This window comes from Mytilus edulis, chromosome 9 (assembly GCF_963676685.1).
Source record: "Mytilus edulis chromosome 9, xbMytEdul2.2, whole genome shotgun sequence".
Lineage (NCBI taxonomy): Eukaryota > Metazoa > Mollusca > Bivalvia > Mytilida > Mytilidae > Mytilus > Mytilus edulis.
In genome coordinates, this window is record NC_092352.1 from 62424628 (window position 1) to 62445349 (window position 20722).

Here is a 20722-nt window from a genome sequence, read left to right on the forward strand (position 1 = left end):
CTGATTTGGACCAACTTGAAAACTGGGCCCATAATCAAAAATCAAAGTACATATTTAGATAAAGCATATCAAATAAGCCCAAGAATTTAATTTTTGTTAAAATCAAACTTAGTTTAATTTTGGACCCTTTGGACCTTAATGTAGACCAATTTGAAAACTGGACCAAAAATTAAGAATCTACATACAGTTAGATTTCGAATATCAAAGAACCCATTTATTCAATTTTTGATGAAATCAAACAAAGTTTAATTTTGGACCCCCATTTGGACCAACTTGAAAACTAGGCCAATAATTAAAAATCTAAGTACATTTTTAAATTCAGCATATCAAAGAACCCCAAGGATTCAATTTTTGTTAAAATCAAACTAAGTTTAATTTTGGACCCTTTGGACCTTAATGTAGACCAATTTGAAAACGGGACCAAAAATTAAGAATCTACATACATAGTTAGATTCGGCATATCAAAGAACCCCAATTATTCAATTTTTGATGAAATCACACAAAGTTCAATTTTGGACCCTTTGGGCCCTTTATTCCTAAACTGTTAAGACCAAAACTCCCAAAATCAAACCCAACCTTCCTTTTATGGTCATAAACCTTGTGTTAAAATTTCATTGATTTCTATTTACTTATACTAAAGTTATTGTGCGAAAACCAAGAATAATGCTTATTTGGGCCCTTTTTTGGCCCTTAATTCCTAAACTGTTGGAACCAAAACTCCCAAAATCAATCCCAACCTTCCTTTTGTGGTCATAAACCTTGTGTCAAAATTTCATAGATTTCTATTAACTTAAACTAAAGTTATAGTGCGAAAACCAAGAAAATGCTTATTTTGGCCCTTTTTGGCCCCTTATTCCTAAAATGTTGGGACCAAAACTTCCAAAAACAATACCAACCTTCCTTTTGTGGTCATAAACCTTGTGTTAAAATTTCATAGATTTCCATTCACTTTTACTAAAGTTAGAGTGCGAAAACTAAAAGTATTCGGACGACGACGACGCCAATGTGATAGCAATATACGACGTTCAAATTTTGCGGTCGTATAAAAATAGTATTACAAACTCATTAAACAGATAGAAGGCTTAAAGAGTTGATAAAAACCATAACAATACAACACTATTAGGCCTAGTTATTTTCAACATCTTATTTTTAATTTAAATCTTTTCTTGCGGAAGAATTCTCATTCCGGGACCAAAACAGTGAAAATGACAAAATCCTTCCTCCTTGTAAAAGTATTACTATATATTCATCCCATTATATTTCATAGTAATTTAAAATCTTCTAGGCATAGATGGAAAAATAAAAATAAACCAATCAAAACATTCTAAAAACAGATCTTGGATGTTTAGAAAATTTAATGAGCCCTATTGATTGCATGCTGGATTTTTTTTTTCATATATCACTATTTTTTAGACATCCTTTGATTCACTATTATCAACTGATTGGTCTAGTTTAAAATAGTAAATAAAAATCAAAACAATTGGTGTCTAAAGCTGAATTATCTATTTCCTAAACATAATATCAACCCTTTTTTTGAGAAAGAGCTTGTTGATTAAATTTCTTCAAAAAGAGTGGTTAACTTCACTGTTGCTTCACATTTTTATTATAACAGAAAAATGCTTATGCCTATTACTGACATTACTGTCTTTTTTTTAAAGTAAAGTTAAAGCTATGGCCAAAACAGTCATATGTTCGACTCATGACTTGAACACAAACTTTACCTCAGGATCTCTTTTAACACTTATATCACCACGACTCTGATCTTTCTGCATAGCAAACACCTTAGTGGCGCCATCTGTCACAGTAAAGGAAAAGTTATCCTGAAGTGTCTCGCTACCATCATGATGATAACTGATTAGCCCATTATAGATATCAGCCATTGAGAAGGTAGTCACAGGCATGTAAAAGTCTCCTTGTTTTAAATCCAGTCTGCCATGCACTGGCAGATTCACAACATTAAATATCAAAGAGCTTTCCTACAATAAAATAAAAACCCTCATCCAAGGTAATCAGTACATGTACAGTTAGCTCTATTTTTATTTTTTCTACATTTGAAAAGAAATTTCTTTAAGATACCAGATATTTATCCTTGTTTTAAAAATTTCAACAGCGAACATACTTAATATAATTGTATCAATAAACCAATTTTTTGAGACGTTTCAGCCATTGGCCTTCTTCAGTTCTTTATTTTTCCTCAACTACATGGCTGATATTTATCCAGCAAGAAATTATGTTATATTTATTTTTATAATTTCCAGGATTATATTTTTTTTACAAAATAAATGTCATAAAAAATCAACAGATCTTACAGGAGTATCTTGATCCTCAGCCTTCAGATCATACTCTGTGATAGTTTTCCTAACCCCTTCCTGAACCCGTAGACCATTATTAGTCACAATAGGTATTTCATCATCCACTGGAGTAATGGTTATATACAACTTCTGAGTGATCTGTCAAAAAAAATCAAAACAAACTACAATATAAGTACAGTCGATTCCACTTAATTGCATACCGCTTAATAGCATAATTCGGTTAATTGCATAGTTTTCTCCTGCACAAAACCATTTCCCATTCATCTAATGTTAAATTGTCCGGTTATATGCATAGCTCTACAAGTGGCCTTTCGGTTTATTGCATAAAAAATTATTGCCGTCTAGATATGCTTAGTTAAAACTGACGAGATTTTTGACCGGAAACGGTCATTTGGTAAGTATATTTTTCTTGAATGCATCCTTATTTTCGTTATTATTTCATATTTACTTTTGTGTTATTGAAATAAAGTTTTAAAACAGTTTCTTTCGTGTTTATATTATGGAATTTGATTTAAAAATAAACCTGGATGTCTACACAGGTAAAGTTTCCCATGTTCTATTTTAAGCCTCGAGGTCATAAAAATGTCAAACAGATAATTGTTGTAAAAACACTGACCATTCTACTTCAAAGGGTGTTAATAATTGATTGGATTTAAACAATTGTCCATAGATTACATTTGGGGTTAATTTTTAAAACAAAAACTCCTGCTAATTATCGATCATAACCAATGTGAACTCTATTGGGCTTGGGGTGATCTGTATTAATGTTAATATTATAGGGCATTTACATATGGTTAAAGAATTTTATACATCAATCATTTGTTTTTAATATTTTATGAAAAGAGCATTTACTTTTAATTATTATATTTTCTCACTTTCAACACTTGTGTCCAGCAATTAACCCGTACAGGGCCCCATCATTACTGCTTTGCATATACGAAACTAACAAGTTGTTACTTCAGTGCCCAACTGCATATCAACAGCAATTCATTACACATCTATTGTTAAAATAATTATAAACTGTGAAGTATTGTTTAATAGTTTATTTTAATCAAAGCCTAACAATGTACATATGGGTCATAGAAACAAATCTATTTTTAGAACAGTTTATTTTCGTATCCCAGGTAAAGGAAAGTCTGAATGCAAATAAACTAAAACCAAATGAGTTTATAATCTTTATTAACATACTATTTTAAAGAAACAAAATAAAATAACACATATGACACTAGAGTAGACATAAAATTTTTATTAGAATAAATCATCATTCAGTATATTGTATGTGGATTACAGACGTTCATCTTTCTTCAGGGATTTCTTTTACTGATCTGTTCTATCGATGTTATTTGACTCTGTCATTTGGCATTTCGGATATAAGCATACTCCGCTTTATTGCATAATTTTGTCTGACAAATAGGCTATGCAAATAACCGGAATCTACTGTATATTGATCATAGACATTGGTGGAAATTTTGTCAGACCAACTGTTAAATGAACACAAAATAACAATATTTTCATAGAATTGTATGGTTTTTGAAAGTACAAATAGAGTTTTTAACTTAAAATGAAAAAAAATGTAGTAGTGATGAAAAACCAGATGCTCCACAGGGCACAGCTTTATACGACCGCAAAGTGCGAACCCTGAACAGTTGGGGCAAGTATTGGCACAACATTCAAGCTTGATACAGCTCTGAATTTGGATTGTGATTAAATAGTTGACACAACATAGGTTTCTGACACAGAATGAATGTGGTCTAAGAACTTAAACTTAAAAACTTAAAATTTTTAAATTGGACATTTACCTATTATGGTCCAATATCCAAAATCTAAATACATGGTTAGATTACCGTAAGCATATCAAAGAACCCTAAGAATTCAATTTTTGATGAAATCAAATAAAGTTTAATTTTGGACCCTTTAGACCTCAATGTGGACCAATTTGATAACCGGGCCTAAATATCAAAAATCTAAATACATGGTTAGATTCAGCATATATAAAAAAAAAACATATATTCAAAGTTTAATTTTGAACCCCAATTTGGACCAACTTGAAAACTGGGCCTATAATCAAAAACCTAAATACATTTTTAAATTCAGCATATCAAAGAACCCCAAGGATTCAATTTTTGTTGATATTAAACAAAGTTATAGTGCAAAAACCAATGTGTCTTCGGACGACGACGACGTCCATGAGGACCCAAATGTCATACTAATATACCAAAGCAAAATTTTTTTGTGGTCGTATAAAAAGAAATTAAACTTGAATTCATTTTTATATTGGTTCCAAAATATAAATTCAAACAGTTTTTTTTTGGTTTATAGTCTAAGACTGCTTGCTACAAGGCCAATGATTTGCTGGCTACAACATAATTGTTTGACTTGTCTGATGATCTGGAATATTTTAGAAGTCTAAAATCCACATGAGCTTTAGTGAATTGTTTAATATATATAGTATCTTGCATTGACTACCTATATTTCTCATAAAGGTGGTACCTAACACTATAGGGAGATAACTCTGTAAAATAAGCTAAATGTTTTAATCGCATTGTATTTTAAAAGAAATATTAAGCTTCTCAATGATCGATATTAGTGTTTGTCAAACTGCTATATATCCAACCATTTTTTTCCGATAATGTGTCTCGTTCAATATTTTGAAATTTTGATCTTTTTGTCAAAGCATCAAAGTAAATGTTTTGTCAAAATTTTATAAAAATTAAACGAGCCAAATTAATTTCAGTCAAGGAGTTTATTACCACCTTAAAAGATTTTTTTTTGGTTCCTCTTAAACTAAACTATTGTTTTTACCTGATTACTTCCATCAGAGACAGAGAATGTAAAACTATCCATGTATATCTCCTCTTTACTGGTGTGTATATAACATACACTATTAGCTGCAAGGTCTGACTGGGTAAATTCAGATATTGGTATTCCTACAAAAAAAAACTTATGTCATTCTATGTTCAGCATATATGTAATTTGGTTAAGACTGGATTCATGTATTATTATAATCATAAACAAGAATGTGTCCATAGTACAGGGATGCCCCACCCACACTATCATTTTCTATTATCAGCGGACCTTGAAATTGGGGTCAAAACTCTAATTTGGCATTAAATTAAAAAGTTTAAATCATAGGGAACATGTGTACTAAGTTTTAAGTTGATTGGACTTTATCTTCATTGAAAACTACCTAAACCAAAGTATTTAACAAAACAAACTAAAACTTGAAGCAGGGCAGACGAATGAATGGACAGACGAGCGAACAGAGACACAGACCAAAAAACATAACGCCCCTAAAATTAATAGTTGCAAATCAGTCAAGCAGTACTAAATGAGAAACAAAGTATCCATGAAAGCAAGTTGATTAACAGTACTACAATGAATTATATTATAAAATACCTTGATTACTGGTAAGTTCTAGATGACCAAGATTAGGAGCAGACAGGAGGTAGTAACGTAACAATCCAGGCTCAGAGTCTTCATCAGTAAATGACAGGACTTCTGTTGTTATCTTAATCTCTGCTCCTTCCAGGACAACCAGTTCTTTATTGGCTATTACCTTCGGAGGTATTCTGTCTTCTGTAAAAATAAGAACAAACTAACGTCATTTCACTTGAATTGGTTCTTATATTATGATGCAGAAATAATGATAATGTGTAATGGTAATTGTACAGCTTTGTATTGTTTCTGCTGAACTTAACAGTAGATTAATAGCTGGTTTGATATATATTTCTGTCACATCTGGGTTTTTTCAACGCAATTTAGTTACGGTAAAAGAAAAGAGCAGCATTATTTTTTTAAAGTTTTAAAGACCAAAAATCGTAATTAATAGAGGATGAAACACTTCATTACTGTACAAGTTTTTAAATAAAGAGAATTAGTAATCAAAAATATTTTTTTGTTAGAATGTATACCTATGCAAAAACCTGCATGCACATTAAGTATTCATGTCTTTTGATAATCTTTTTCAGACATCATAAGGAGAATATGACATCCTAGAAGGATATGTATTTGATCAAGAAAGAATATTATGCTAATAGAATAATAGAACAAATATGTGTACATGTACATGTCCTTGCCTAGTCTAAATAATTGTGATGTCTTGAAAGGCTATTGTATTTTTTTCTTTGAAGCCTTACATTAACGCAGGAAGGCATCAAAGCAAAAATTTTAAAAAAGCCTTCCTAGACTTCATAATTATTTGGACTAGTCTTTACCAATTTATTGAGTACCAGATAACTATAGCTCTTTCAGATTTTTCTCTGTAACACCTTCCTTATATAAAGCATTTTAGAAACATATTAGAAAATCATCATTTAATCATATCTTATCACAAATTTACCTGTTACAGTTATGTAGAAAATCTGATCTATCAACTTGTTTCCTTCTGGATCTGATACATCAAATTTAAATGTCAAAACACCAGTTATCTCCCCATTAGGATGTTCAAACTTCAGATGACCTTGATCAACATCTAACTGAGTGAAACTCTTTATTGGTCCTCTTGTAGAAACAGGCACTTTTCTGTTTTGATTTGAAATTAACAAATGTCCACCAGTTGGGTCACGGGTCAAAGTGTAGGTCAGTTTCTTATCATCAGAGTCAATGTCTGTTGCTTTCAGATCTTGCGACTTTATTGGAATTGTTGACCCTAAAAAATACCAAAAACCATTGTCAAACTTCTATGTTTTATGGAAAGTGGTGGATTGTAGTAAATTAAGTTTGTTATTAACTATAGCCATGTTATATACTATAAATTCAGAAATTATTAAAAGGATTTTATTAATGCGTATTAATATTGCGACCAGGTGAGTCAGGCAATACTTACTCATATTATGATTTCAGATAAATATATCTGTATGATATATCTCTGGAAATCGATATAGTATAAATCTCTCAATTTTGTTCAATCTTCACAATTCGCGATAATAAATGCATGCACTAGTTAATGAACTGACAGTATACTATCCAACACTTTTGATGTAAATAACCTTATGTTAAGGAGATAACCCTACACTTAAAACAGAAGGGTATTTGATAGCACTTTCTGAAAGGCTTTGTCACTAGCCCGTATTCTAAAACTTCAGCTTGGTACATTTCAATACATACGGTGAAAATGAAGGTAAGTGATCAATATCCCTAAATGTAGTGTTTCAAAGCTGTTGATACATGTTGATACATATTGATACATATTCAAATCAAGTTGTTAGGTTGATGTCTCTGTGCTGTTTGACTAACATCTACTTTCACCTGTATGAAAATTACCTGCTTTTAACATTAATCCTCTGTTAATTGCAAGTCTTGGTGTTTCATCATCTACTAGACCAATGACTATTTCTAATGCACTTGTATCAGTAAAGTCTCCATCAGACACTTGAATTGTTAACCTATCTCCATATGTAGCTCTACCATTGTGCTGGTATACTATCAAATCATCTAAAATCTCCTGAAAATAGTCAAGAATAAAATGTGAAAAATTTAAACATTCAACTACTTTTTCAAGAAATTCTTTACTTTTACGTACTACATGGACATAATAGACAAATACTTGATAAATATTTTGAATGACTGAAATTTTGTCACTGGATATTAAGCAAACATCAATCAATCAATCAATAAATGATATCCATGGTATGTGCTATTCAAAAAATTGGTTGATGGAGTTCAGGTCCTCACCAGTAGGAGATATGGAATGCTTGGATGGCCTGAACTATTCTAATAAGTATATCTGCAGCTTTTTTACAGAAAATCCTAAGATCAACAGTGATCATCAATTATGCAGAAATACTCCTTATAGTTTTTTCTTTATGTAAGATTTGTATTACAACAGTTGAGTTACAGACCTGAAGAACAAAGGAACATAAAGGTACCTGATATGTGAATGTTCCTGCTTGTTGTATTGGTCTGATTCTACTGAGTGGCTCACTGATATGATCTCTTCTACCCAAGGTTCCTATATAATAGATAAGTATATACAGAGCATGTCTCATATAGATATTTTACAAATATAAAAATATTAGTATCTATTTTAGTTCTGTTGATTTCATAAAAAAACTTATGTTCTAATGTACTAATGCTTCATACTATGAAATAACAGTATCACGACAAAATTGCAATAAATTTTGTAATGGCAATAATGATTACATGTTATTTACTAAAATGTTTACCAGCTGTAATACCTTATTTTTGGTAGTCTTTGGTTTGACCAATGCAGTTATTTAGTCTAGAATTTTCTACACCCTAGGGGGGCACACTATGGCAAAACCAGAGAAGAATTATCTTCTTCAAGATGTCTCTTTCTTAAACTATAATTGTTACATATATGAAGTTATAAGTCTAGATGCATGATTTTTTGTATTAGTTGTTAGTGGCTATGAACTAGCTGTCAGATAACAGCGAGTACTCTCAGATCTGTTCCTAGTGTCTTTTTGTTGTTGGGATGTACAAGTACCCAGCCACGTCCACAAGTATTTTTGTCCATCTGATGAGTTAAGCCTTTTTCAACTGATTTTTATAGTTCGTTCTTATGTTGTACTGTTATACCACTGTCCCAGGTTAGGGGGAGGGTCGGGATCCCGCTAACATGTTTAACCCCGCCACATTATTTATGTATGTGCCTGTCCCAAGTCAGGAGCCTGTAATTCAGTGGTTGTCGTTTGTTTATGTGTTACATATTTGTTTTCCTTTCATTTCTTTATATAAATAAGGCCGTTAGTTTTCTCGTTTGAATTGTTTTACATTGTCATATCAGGGCCTTTTATAGCCAACTATGCGGTATGGGCTTTGCTCATTGTTGAAGGCCGTACAGTGACCTATAGTTGTTAATGTCTGTGTCATTTTAGTCTCTTGTGGACAGTTGTCTCATTGGCATTCATACCACATCTTCTTTTTTATATATACGTACTTACCATGTTGAGGAGAAACTTTCACTGTCAATAACAACTGATCAGGGTGAGTGTCTATATCTATCACATATAACGATGAATTAGTGACAACAACAGCCTGGTGTTCCTGTACAAACAACTGTTCTGTCACCAGTAATGGTTCCTCATCGTTGAGTAACTGTAAATACATGAATAATTTATGATGTACTTACAGAGATGAAAAAAATCACAAAAATACAGCACCCTTCATTTGAGGAAGTGTTGGTCCCAGTGGTTGGTCCATAGATTCAAGAAAATATCGCTACAGAATTTTAACCTAACTTGATGCATCAAATTTTGAGGGGTTTTACATTCTTTAAAATTGTAATTGACAAATTCCATCAAATCTAATATATGTCATAATTTTGGTTCAAAACTTTTGCACATTCACAATTTCCATTTTTCAATATAAAATTCAAAATGTAACAATTCTTGTATTTTTTTCATTTTGCAAATAGTTTTATTTTCAATTTGACAGTAAACATAAAAGATAAAGCCTAATAGTATAAATTTTTTGAATGTACATAAGACAAAAGTATTATCAGAATTTTTTGCAAAACTGTTTAACCGACTGAATCGTAGTTAGTCTTTAAACATGCAGTATCTTTTGATATTTACACATTCAAATGCTAATGATTAAACACTTTTTAATTATACAATTAATTTATAAATATTCTTTTCGGAGGAAAAGGACTATTCACAGTTTTAAAAAAGGTTCAATATTCCTGTAACTTGTCTTTTTGAACAAAATATGAGAATCCCAAAACGGTGAAACCTACCACAATACTGACTCCAAATCTTTGCATGGGTGATTTGTTTACACCATCAGTAACATGGAATAAGAAATTGTCAGTGACTGGTTCCTTGTTTTTGTGATCTGACTGACTGTAGTGGATAAAACCATCCAGTAGATCCTGAACAAAGAATTGGGTAACAGGTACTCCCAAAGTCTTCTCTGATCCTCCGACATCTACAAATAAAACATAAATTTTGAAGAGGCTGAGTATAAATACATATTATGTTCCACTTCACTTAGGATGTGATTACAAGCAAGTTAGTTTATATTTAAATTTTCACAGTGTATAAGAATGATGCTTTTTATTTTTACTTTGAAATCTTCCAAAACTCTGTATACATGTACTAAAATATAAGCTCGTCCCTCTCCATATTATAATTCATAAAATATCTTGCCTAGTTTACATATCTTCTAGCCAAACTGTTTAAATTGTGACAAATGTTACCAAACCTGGAACACTTCAATCAAGTCTAGAATGTAATGAAGTGGCAGAGAAGGTTGAGTATTGGCATTTGTCTGCAGTTAATCAATGAAAAGATATTACCAATTGTTTTGCATGAAATCAATTATGTTTAAGCTTTTGTAAAAGCTTCTTTAAAAAATAACAGATGTTATAACAGAAACTGCTCCTGCGAAATTTAGTTTTTTTTAACAAGCTTAAAAACAATAATATTTCATGTGTTCTACCTGGTTTATATGAGAGAATATTTCCAAACTTTGGACTTGATTCTATCTGGACCAGTAAATCTGTCACAGCTGTGTCTTGGTCTGTCACTTTGATGTTGTCTGTTGTCAACAGAACTTCACCACCCTCATCAATCTGGAATCAATATATCATATTTTATTGCAAAGATATTATAAAGTTACTGAAATTCAGAATATTATTTAAGGAATGACTGTAATATTTTTTCTGTCTATGAAGAAATAACATAAAAAATGTGGTGCACACTGAATAATGAGTGTAGCGGGTTATTTAACAGTGTGCACCACATTTTTAATGTTATTTCGAAATAGACTGACAAAATATTACAGTTATTTCTTATAATTTAATTCTAAATTTCCATTTTAAATAGGCGTAAATCATGAAAAAAACGTTGATGATGTCATGGTCACATGACAAAATTGTGTCCAAGTCATAGTATGATATGATAAACAAAGGATGTCAGCCAATCAGAAGACACTTAACATCCAAAATTAAATTATTACTTTATGGATGTAAAAAAATAATATGATTATAGTCTGAGCAAGTTGAAATCACTGAAGAAGTGAATATATATAAATGTCTATATCTTACTGGTGACCTGTTGTTTGTTATGCAGTCAGATGAGACTTGATCTGGTAAATGTTATGTCTGAAATGTTAGATCACGATAACTGCTAGTTTTCTATTATCTGCAGGTTTTTTTAAAGGGAAATTCCGCGATTTTTTACTTATCATCTAATTATGTTCATCTTAACATAAAAAACACATTTGCAAAGTTTTAAATTTATATTCCTTCTAATAACGGAGAAAATCAAGTATTTGTAACTTTTTTGGTTGAATTCTCGAGTGGGTCGTGACGTATTAGCCCGATTTATTGAATTCTGGGAAAAAATAAAATCTGTTTAACTCTTATAGCTTATCGACAATATACGTAATTAAAAGCGCACAGCTGACGAATGGTCGTAGTTATTAACCACAATATAATAATGAACGAAAATGAATATGCATATACTGTTTGTATTCATTGAATTAAACTCCTATAAAATTATATGTCTCTGTGTAATGCCAAGAATATCGATAGAGTTATCCCTCTTTATACGCAACTTGCATTTTTTGATAATTGTGGTTAATCCGACTTTGTTTTTGTTTTACTCATTGTTTTTACACTTCCTGCAGCATGGCCTGATAAATTTTTGTACGAAATCACGCAGAATACTATCATTCTCCTTGTCCCTTGGTGAATTACGATGTAAGTAATAATGCCATTATGTCCCATATATTCTAGTTAAAGCTATTATTAAGTGATTTGGGGTATAAGTCATGAGAAAGCATATATAGAAACAGCGTACATTCTACGAATGATGACATTTGTGTAAATATTCATGTGTGAACTTTGTAATGTTTTATTTGTATCCGAAAACAGTATTATTTTGGTATATTTCTAAGTCATATGTAATTTTATGAAGACAGCAATTTTTGTACAACTCTAGTCAAGTCAGTTTAGTACATTATCCCCCCTTTTTTTGTGAATTGTATTTTTCCATTGATATGAGTGTTTTCAATCATAGATTTTGGTATTTTATAACTACAGTTGGTAGTTTACATGTTAGTTATGAGTTTTTATTTTTTTATATTGTAGCTTTTCACCAAATGTATGTGGCTTCATGATCTGTCAGCTCCTGACGCATAATGTTTTTTATTGAATAAATGATCTACATATATATGGTTTAACTCTCTGCGCCCAAGGCAGAACAGTGAAAAGATCCATCAGCATGGCGACAAGTGGTGATGGAGATGAGGAAGGAAGGACAAAACATTTAACACCGAAAGCATATGAACAATACCTAGGTGAGGTTGATAAATATTCACAAGCATTAGCTACACTAAGCAGGGAAAATGACAGACTTATCTCTATTTTGCTATCCAGTGAAGCAAGCCACGAGGAAAAAGCTTCATCAGCTGCCCAACTAGAAGAAACAACAAATAAATACATGAACTTATCTGATTGTTATATAGATTATCTGAAACGTAAAAATACACTAGACAGTCAACGTGAACTGATATCTCATCAATTGATACGCAGTGTCAATATGCACAAAACAGAAACTGCAATGAACTATTCTCTATCAAAGTTAGAACCGCCTGAACCTACTCAAGCTTTCACACAAACAGGTGAACAGATGGAAAAAGTCACTACTACTAAATTAACAGATGTTCAAATGAAACAAGAATTGAAAAAAGAACCAAATGTCAGCAACTCAGTTAGGAGCCAAAGTTCAAGATCATCAAGAAGGTCAGGGCGTAGTAATGCTTCATGTAGCTCCACAATGATGCGCCAGAAAGCTCATTTAGAGGCTGCAAGAAAGAGGCTAGAATATGTTGATCAAGAATCAACACTTGTGCAAAAAAAAGCACAGCTAGAAGCGAACACCACTATAGAGAAGGCAAAACTTGAAAAAATGACAAAAGAATTAGAGGCAAAACGTGACGTAGCAGTCGCAGAGGCTGAACTGCAGGCTATGGAAGAAGTATTTGATGAATCAGACAGAGAAACAGAGGTTTCATCCCCATCGTTAACTGAACAACGAACCGCTAAGTATATTATTGAGCAAAGTAAACATGTAAACAGACAATATGAGGTTCACAACAGTGCGCCAGCTGTTAACAACATAGACACACAAACTGTCTTACTCAATGAGGAAAACATGAACGAAGAACTGCCAGTTCACAACAGTGCACCAGCTGTTAACAATATTAACACACAAACTTTATTACGCAATGAGGAACATATGAATGAAGAACTGCCTATACCGTTAACTAGAAAAGTAGCAAGTCCAGTGACAAGTGCGAACCAAATTGTGCAACAAATACATAAAGAGGTAATTGAACAACTTCCTGATACAAACAATAACAGAACATTAAGTCTAAATTATGGCCAGGAACTTTCCAAATTTTTGATGAAAAAGGACTTAATAATATCTAGACTTTTGAAATATGATGATCGTCCAGAGAATTATTTATCATGGAAAGACACCTTTAAATGCGTAATGTCAGAAATCGACGCGAGTCCTGCTGAAGAAATTGACCTAATGATAAAATGGCTAGGACCTGACTCATCACGACAAATTAACAGCATCAAAATTTCAAATTCAGGAAATCCAACTATTGCCTTATCACGTGCTTGGAACAGATTAGTTCTACGTTATGGTTGCCCAGAAATGATCGAAAGTGCCTTACAGAAAAAATTACAGGCTTTTCCAAAGATAACATACAAAGATAAGAAAAAATTGTTTGAACTTTCAGATGTATTATCAGAAATACGTTCAGTTAAAGAAAAACAAGAATATGCAGCACTACTAGCATATTTCGACACATCGGTCGGTGTGAATCCGACAATTGTCAAACTTCCTATTAACTTGCAAAATAAATGGCGGGATAGAGCAGTAACATACAAACGAATACATTCAGTTCTATATCCACCATTCACATACTTTTGTGACTTCATCAATGACATGGCTTCAACTATAAATGATCCTGGATTTATATTTGAAAGCGATACATATGTTGCCCCCAAGAACGAAGACAAACCATTTAAGACACGACAATTTGCTGTTAAAAAGACAAATGTTTCACAAGACAAACATGAACCACACGCCAACGAAAATTCTAAAATGCGTTGCGCAATACATAATAGCGATCACTTATTGGATGAGTGCCGTGCTTTTAGACACATGAGTATTGTAGATAGGAGAGCTCTACTGAAGAAAAATGGTTTGTGCTTTAGATGTTGCGTTGGGAGACACATTTTTCGCAATTGTGACAAGAACGTTTTATGTTCCGAATGCAAAAGTACTGATCACACAGCGGCTATGCACATTTACGCAAGTCAGGATAGAGTCCAGAAACCCAACAACAGTCAAGGCGGGGAGAGTTCTGTTAACTCGAAATGTACACAAATTTGTGGAAATACATTTGCAGGAAAATCATGTGCCAAAATTGTGTTAGTTAATGTAAGACATACAACAATGGATAAACAGCCAATCCGTACTTATGCAATAATAGACGAACAAAGCAACTGTTCATTAGCAAGGAAGGATTTATTAGACTATTTCGGGGTGAATACTGAACCAGAACAATATTCACTTGCAAGTTGTAGTGGTCAGTTTACTATGACCGGTAGGAGAACAAAGGGTTTCATAATTGAATCGCTTGATGACAATTACTGCATAGATCTTCCTACTTTAATTGAGTGTGACTCAATACCAAACAATAGACAAGAAATTCCGACAAATGAAATTGCTCAAGCTCATCCTCATTTGCAATCTATTGCACACATGATACCGCACCTCGATAAGAATGCTGAAATCTTACTCCTTATAGGGAGAGATGCTGTGGAAGCTCATCACATACTGGAACAAAGGTTAGGAAGTCATAATCAACCATTTGCTCAGAAGCTCAAGATGGGATGGGTTATTGTAGGCGAGACTTGTCTAGATGGAGCACATTACCCTAGCACTGTCAATGCTATGAAAACCTTTGTACAGCAAGATGGGAGGCCATCAATATTAGAACCATGTGACAATAGTATTCATATTTCAGAAAAGTTATCTACGTCATTATTCAAACTTGAGCCTGACGATAACCGCCAAGGTATGTCAATTGAAGACAAAAAGTTTATGCGCTTAATGTCAGATGAAATACAACAAGATGAAAATCAAAACTGGACTGCTCCACTTCCTTTCAAGGAATCACGTCCGTTACTACCAAATAATCGTCTACAAGCTCTAAATCGAGCAAGAGCCTTTGATATAAGTTTGCGTAAAGATCCTGTTAAAAAACAACATGTCTTAGACTTCATGAAAACTCTTTTCGACAATAATCATGCTGAACGAGCACTAAATACAGAGACTCCGAATGAAATGTGGTATCTTCCTATGTTTGGGGTGTATCATCCGAAAAAGAAGGATCGCATCAGAGTTGTTTTCGACTCATCCGCTAAATTTCAAGGAACTTCTCTAAATGACGTATTGATGACTGGACCAAACCTTGTTAACAGCTTGCTTGGAGTTTTATTGAGGTTTCGCAAGGATAAAATTGCAATTACTGCAGACATTCGGCAAATGTTCTATAGTTTCAATGTAACACCAGAGCATAGAAACTTTCTTAGATTCATATGGCATGAAGATAATGATATGGAGAAAGATTTAGTGGACTATAGAATGGCCGTACATGTGTTTGGAAACAGTCCTTCTCCGGCTGTCGCAACCTTTGGCTTACGTAAAACTGCTGAAATGGCAGAGTCAAAATATGGATCAGATGTAGTTACCTATGTGAATAATAACTTTTATGTGGATGATGCACTGTCTTCTCATTCAAACAGTGACAAGGCAGTAGACTTGTTGAAAAGAACTCAATCTGCATTGCAAGAATTTGGCAATTTACGCCTGCATAAAATATCTTCAAATTCGAATGAAGTTCTGGCAGCATTTGAAAAAGACGATTTATCTGAAGATTTGAAAAATCTTGACTTTAGTGACGATTGTCTTCCTGTACAGCGTAGTCTTGGGGTCAGTTGGAATCTTCAATCGGATAACTTTACCTTTCAAGTATCATTAGACAATAAACCATATACTAGACGTGGTGTACTTTCAGTTATCAATGGATTGTACGATCCATTAGGTTTTGCAGCACCAGTAACCATTGCTGGAAAACTTATTCTTCGTGAAACTATGAAAGAATCAACTGAATGGGACGAACCATTACCTCCGCAATTTCAGTCTAAATGGCAATCTTGGAAAGATTCTCTTAAACTTCTCCAACAAGTGGAGATACCTAGAAACTACAGTTCAGACTGGACGCTTAACAAGGACCTCTGTATATTTTCTGATGCATCTGAAAAGGCTGTTGCAGCAGTTGCCTACATACGAACTACTGAGAAGGATGGATCAACACATCTTGGATTTGTACTAGGAAAAGCTAAAGTGGCTCCTAAGCACGGCCACACCATACCTCGTTTGGAATTGTGTGCTGCAGTTCTGGCAGTTGAACTGTATGAAACTATTTGCGAAGAACTGAAAACAGAATTTCAACAAGTGCAATTTTTCACCGACAGCAAGGTTGTATTAGGATATATACACAACGAAACTAAACGGTTTTATCTGTATGTTGGAAATCGTGTCGACAGAATCAGGAGATCGACAAAACCAGAACAATGGTCTTACGTACCTACCTTACAAAATCCAGCCGATGATGCTTCTCGTTCTATACGACCAGAAAAACTTAATCAAAGTCAGTGGCTTATAGGTCCAACTCAGTTTCTTTGTAAGAAAAACACTATAGATAGAGAAACTGAAGGAGATGAGTTCCCTCTTATATTACCAGAAGAAGACAGAGAAGTCCGTGTGGCAAAAACACTTGTAACTAAACTCGCAATTGGCTCTAAAAGATTTGAACGTTTTTCTCAGTGGAAAATACTAGTTTCAGCAATACAAACTCTCAGATGTTTTATTATAAAGCAAACTAATAGACAAGATTCTAGTAAAACTGATTCACTTCAAGATGCACACAACTTAGTTATAGGCACTGTTCAGAGAGAAATTTTCAACGTCGAATATAGTGCGCTGATGAACAAACAGAAACTTCCTGCAAACAGTAAAATTTTGCAGTTAGACCCATTTATTGACGAAAATGGTTTACTCCGTGTTGGGGGTCGTTTAAGCAATGCAAACATATTTCCCAATGAAATGAAGCCACTTATCATACCTAAGCATCATATTGCAACATTACTTGTGAGACATTTTCATGAAAAAGTAGCACATCAAGGACGCCATCTCACTGAAGGAGCTTTGCGATCGGCAGGATATTGGTTGATAGGAGGAAAAGGTCTCATTTCATCTGTGATTCATAAATGCATAAAATGTCGTAAACTACGTGGAAAAGAAGAATTTCCAAAAATGGCTGACTTGCCATTTGACCGATTAGATCCAGCACCTCCATTTTCGTATGTTGGAATTGACGTATTTGGTCCTTGGACTATTACTACCCGTAGAACTCGTGGAGGTCAGGCACAAAGTAAACGTTGGGCTGTAATGTTCACTTGTCTTGTGGTTAGGGCTGTGCACATTGAAGTGATAGAGGAAATGTCGTCTGGTTGCTTTATCAATGCATTACGTAGGTTTTGTGCCTTAAGAGGCGAAGTTAAAATTATAAGATCTGATTGTGGAACAAACTTTGTTGGGGCACTAAGTGAACTTAATGTTAACGTTATAAATATTGGAGATAGACCAATAAAAAACTATCTCAGTGACAAGAATATAAATTGGATTTTCAACGCACCTCACTCTTCACATATGGGTGGCAGCTGGGAGCGTATGATTGGGATAGCGAGAAATATTCTAAACAGCCTCTTTATGGAAACGAAACAATTAACACATGAAGTATTAACAACGTTCATGGCCGAAGTTACATCTATTATGAATGCAAGACCCCTGGTACCGATAGATATGGATCCTGACAATTCATTCCCGCTTACTCCTTCAACTTTACTCACATTGAAAAGTGAACATACTGTGAAATATTTTTCAATAGAGGACTTTTGTGATAAAGACTTGTTAAAATCTCAATGGAGATGTGTTCAACAACTTGCAAACTCATTCTGGAAACGATGGAGAACTCAATATTTGCCTACTTTACAAATGCGACACAAATGGAAACAAGAGTGCAGAAACTTAACTGAAGGTGACATTGTTCTTATGCGTGATGTTAGCTTGCACCGTAATGACTGGCCTATTGGTGTTATTGAAAAAACATATGCAAGCTCTGATGGTCGCGTCCGTGAAGTTCAAGTGCGTCTCGGGAAGAACAGGAAGTTATTCACTAGACCTGCTAATGAAGTAGTATTTGTTATGTGTAAATAATTTGTGAACTTTATAGAATGAGAACATTTTTTATTGTGTACTTGGACAAACTTTTTGATTTTTGAAGTATTGTTAAATTTTATTAGTGATATATTCATATCAGACGGGGAGTGTAATGCCAAGAATATCGATAGAGTTATCCCTCTTTATACGCAACTTGCATTTTTTGATAATTGTGGTTAATCCGACTTTGTTTTTGTTTTACTCATTGTTTTTACACTTCCTGCAGCATGGCCTGATAAATTTTTGTACGAAATCACGCAGAATACTATCATTCTCCTTGTCCCTTGGTGAATTACGATGTAAGTAATAATGCCATTATGTCCCATATATTCTAGTTAAAGCTATTATTAAGTGATTTGGGGTATAAGTCATGAGAAAGCATATATAGAAACAGCGTACATTCTACGAATGATGACATTTGTGTAAATATTCATGTGTGAACTTTGTAATGTTTTATTTGTATCCGAAAACAGTATTATTTTGGTATATTTCTAAGTCATATGTAATTTTATGAAGACAGCAATTTTTGTACAACTCTAGTCAAGTCAGTTTAGTACATTATCCCCCCTTTTTTTGTGAATTGTATTTTTCCATTGATATGAGTGTTTTCAATCATAGATTTTGGTATTTTATAACTACAGTTGGTAGTTTACATGTTAGTTATGAGTTTTTATTTTTTTATATTGTAGCTTTTCACCAAATGTATGTGGCTTCATGATCTGTCAGCTCCTGACGCATAATGTTTTTTATTGAATAAATGATCTACATATATATGGTTTAACTCTCTGCGCCCAAGGCAGAACACTCTGTCTCTAGTAAATGTTTTTGAATAAATTTAATTAATTATTGTTGAGATTTTATTCATAAAATATTTATTGAACATTTTTACTATTTACTTGTCTATTTACCGTTATTGTTTTGATAATCATTTCAATGCAACTAATGTGAGAGCAGAGTGTGTATATTATTTTGTAAAGATCACTGTATATTTCTCGGCTTGAGGTCAATTCGTTTACCTTGTAGCTATTTAGCCGCAGGTGTGAGTTCAAGCGTACACAGGTATAAATGTTGTTATTTGGAAATTGTTATTTGGAAAGGATATACAGAAAGGATTAGAAAGAGTATGATGTCACGATGTTAATACACTAAGATTTAATACACGATGAGAATAAAGATTCAATAATTAAATTGTGTAAATTAATTGAAAATAAAATTCAGATTCGTAAATCCGAAAATGTATAAAAATAAAAGGAAACAATTTTTGATTACTTTCTTAGCGGCAATTGGCGTAAAGATTCAAATATGAAGTAAAAAATAGTAGTTTTAATCTTTAATAAAAACTAAATGCAATATTACCCAATTTGATATACCATTGTACATCTCTTTGATATCATTGACTTTACCGGAATTTCTTAACTTGTATTCAAATCTGGCTGTGTTTAAATGCTAATGAAACTATTGCAATTTTAAAGTTTTTAATTGACAAAAAAATACAACATACATGGGTTTTTTTTAGTTTCTTTTTAACATTTTATTCTTACATAATTAAATTCATTTGACAATCATTTACACGAACTTTTTGTGAAAAAATACCAATTATCTAAGCTAAGGCATTATTTTTTTTTAAGGATTTTTGAGGATTTTTTTTTTAATTCTATGATAATAGTTGTGCAATGTTGAACATGATAGCCGTCATTAATCCAAATAAGTAATACAGTAGTTGTAATAAAAGTTATATTTTAGTCATGCATAACTGATATTGACGAATAGTTCATCCATACATCGTTGTTCTTGAAACAATCATTATTAGTATACATGTAAGTTTCCTGACGTATAAGAGCCATTGAGGATGAGCTCCAGAGAAAGCAGACTAGTAGCGTTTCGTTCCTTTGTTTGTTGGGAAAGGAGAGGAAATGCAACCGCTTGTACAGATAAACAACAGAATTACCATACAAGCATTTATAGTCAACACAATCAGAAACAGTTCCCATCGTTAGACGGGGAATATGAAGGCTTTCAAGAATGAACAAGTGACATGTCTAACTCGAACAGTTAGAAAACGGACTATCGACA

The 20722-nt window shown here is 33.0% G+C and overlaps 2 protein-coding genes across 2 annotated transcripts in view; one reads left to right on the forward strand and one right to left on the reverse strand.

Annotated features, from left to right (window-relative positions):
* LOC139488760 (extracellular matrix organizing protein FRAS1-like) overlaps positions 1-20722 on the reverse strand; it is a 114349-nt gene that overhangs the window by 23868 nt on the left and 69759 nt on the right. Inside the window, exons 31-40 of the mRNA XM_071274645.1 lie at positions 10716-10848; positions 10012-10202; positions 9218-9371; positions 8180-8262; positions 7575-7755; positions 6652-6960; positions 5709-5888; positions 5115-5239; positions 2310-2450; positions 1722-1976 (exon numbers count right to left, since the gene is read on the reverse strand). Coding sequence (XP_071130746.1) covers positions 1722-1976; positions 2310-2450; positions 5115-5239; positions 5709-5888; positions 6652-6960; positions 7575-7755; positions 8180-8262; positions 9218-9371; positions 10012-10202; positions 10716-10848 — 1752 coding nt within the window. The remainder of the gene's footprint in view (positions 1-1721; positions 1977-2309; positions 2451-5114; positions 5240-5708; positions 5889-6651; positions 6961-7574; positions 7756-8179; positions 8263-9217; positions 9372-10011; positions 10203-10715; positions 10849-20722) is intronic.
* On the forward strand, positions 11876-19420 carry LOC139488761 (uncharacterized). The gene is made up of 2 exons (XM_071274646.1): positions 11876-11979; positions 12370-19420. Exon 2 carries the CDS (start codon positions 12503-12505, stop codon positions 18644-18646), a length of 6144 nt encoding a protein of 2047 aa, XP_071130747.1. The 5' UTR covers positions 11876-11979; positions 12370-12502; the 3' UTR covers positions 18647-19420.

Coding starts and splice junctions, on each gene's coding strand:
- LOC139488761 (XM_071274646.1), top strand. CDS start 12,503: ATGGCGACAAGTGGTGATGGAGATGAGGAAGGAAGGACAAAACATTTA.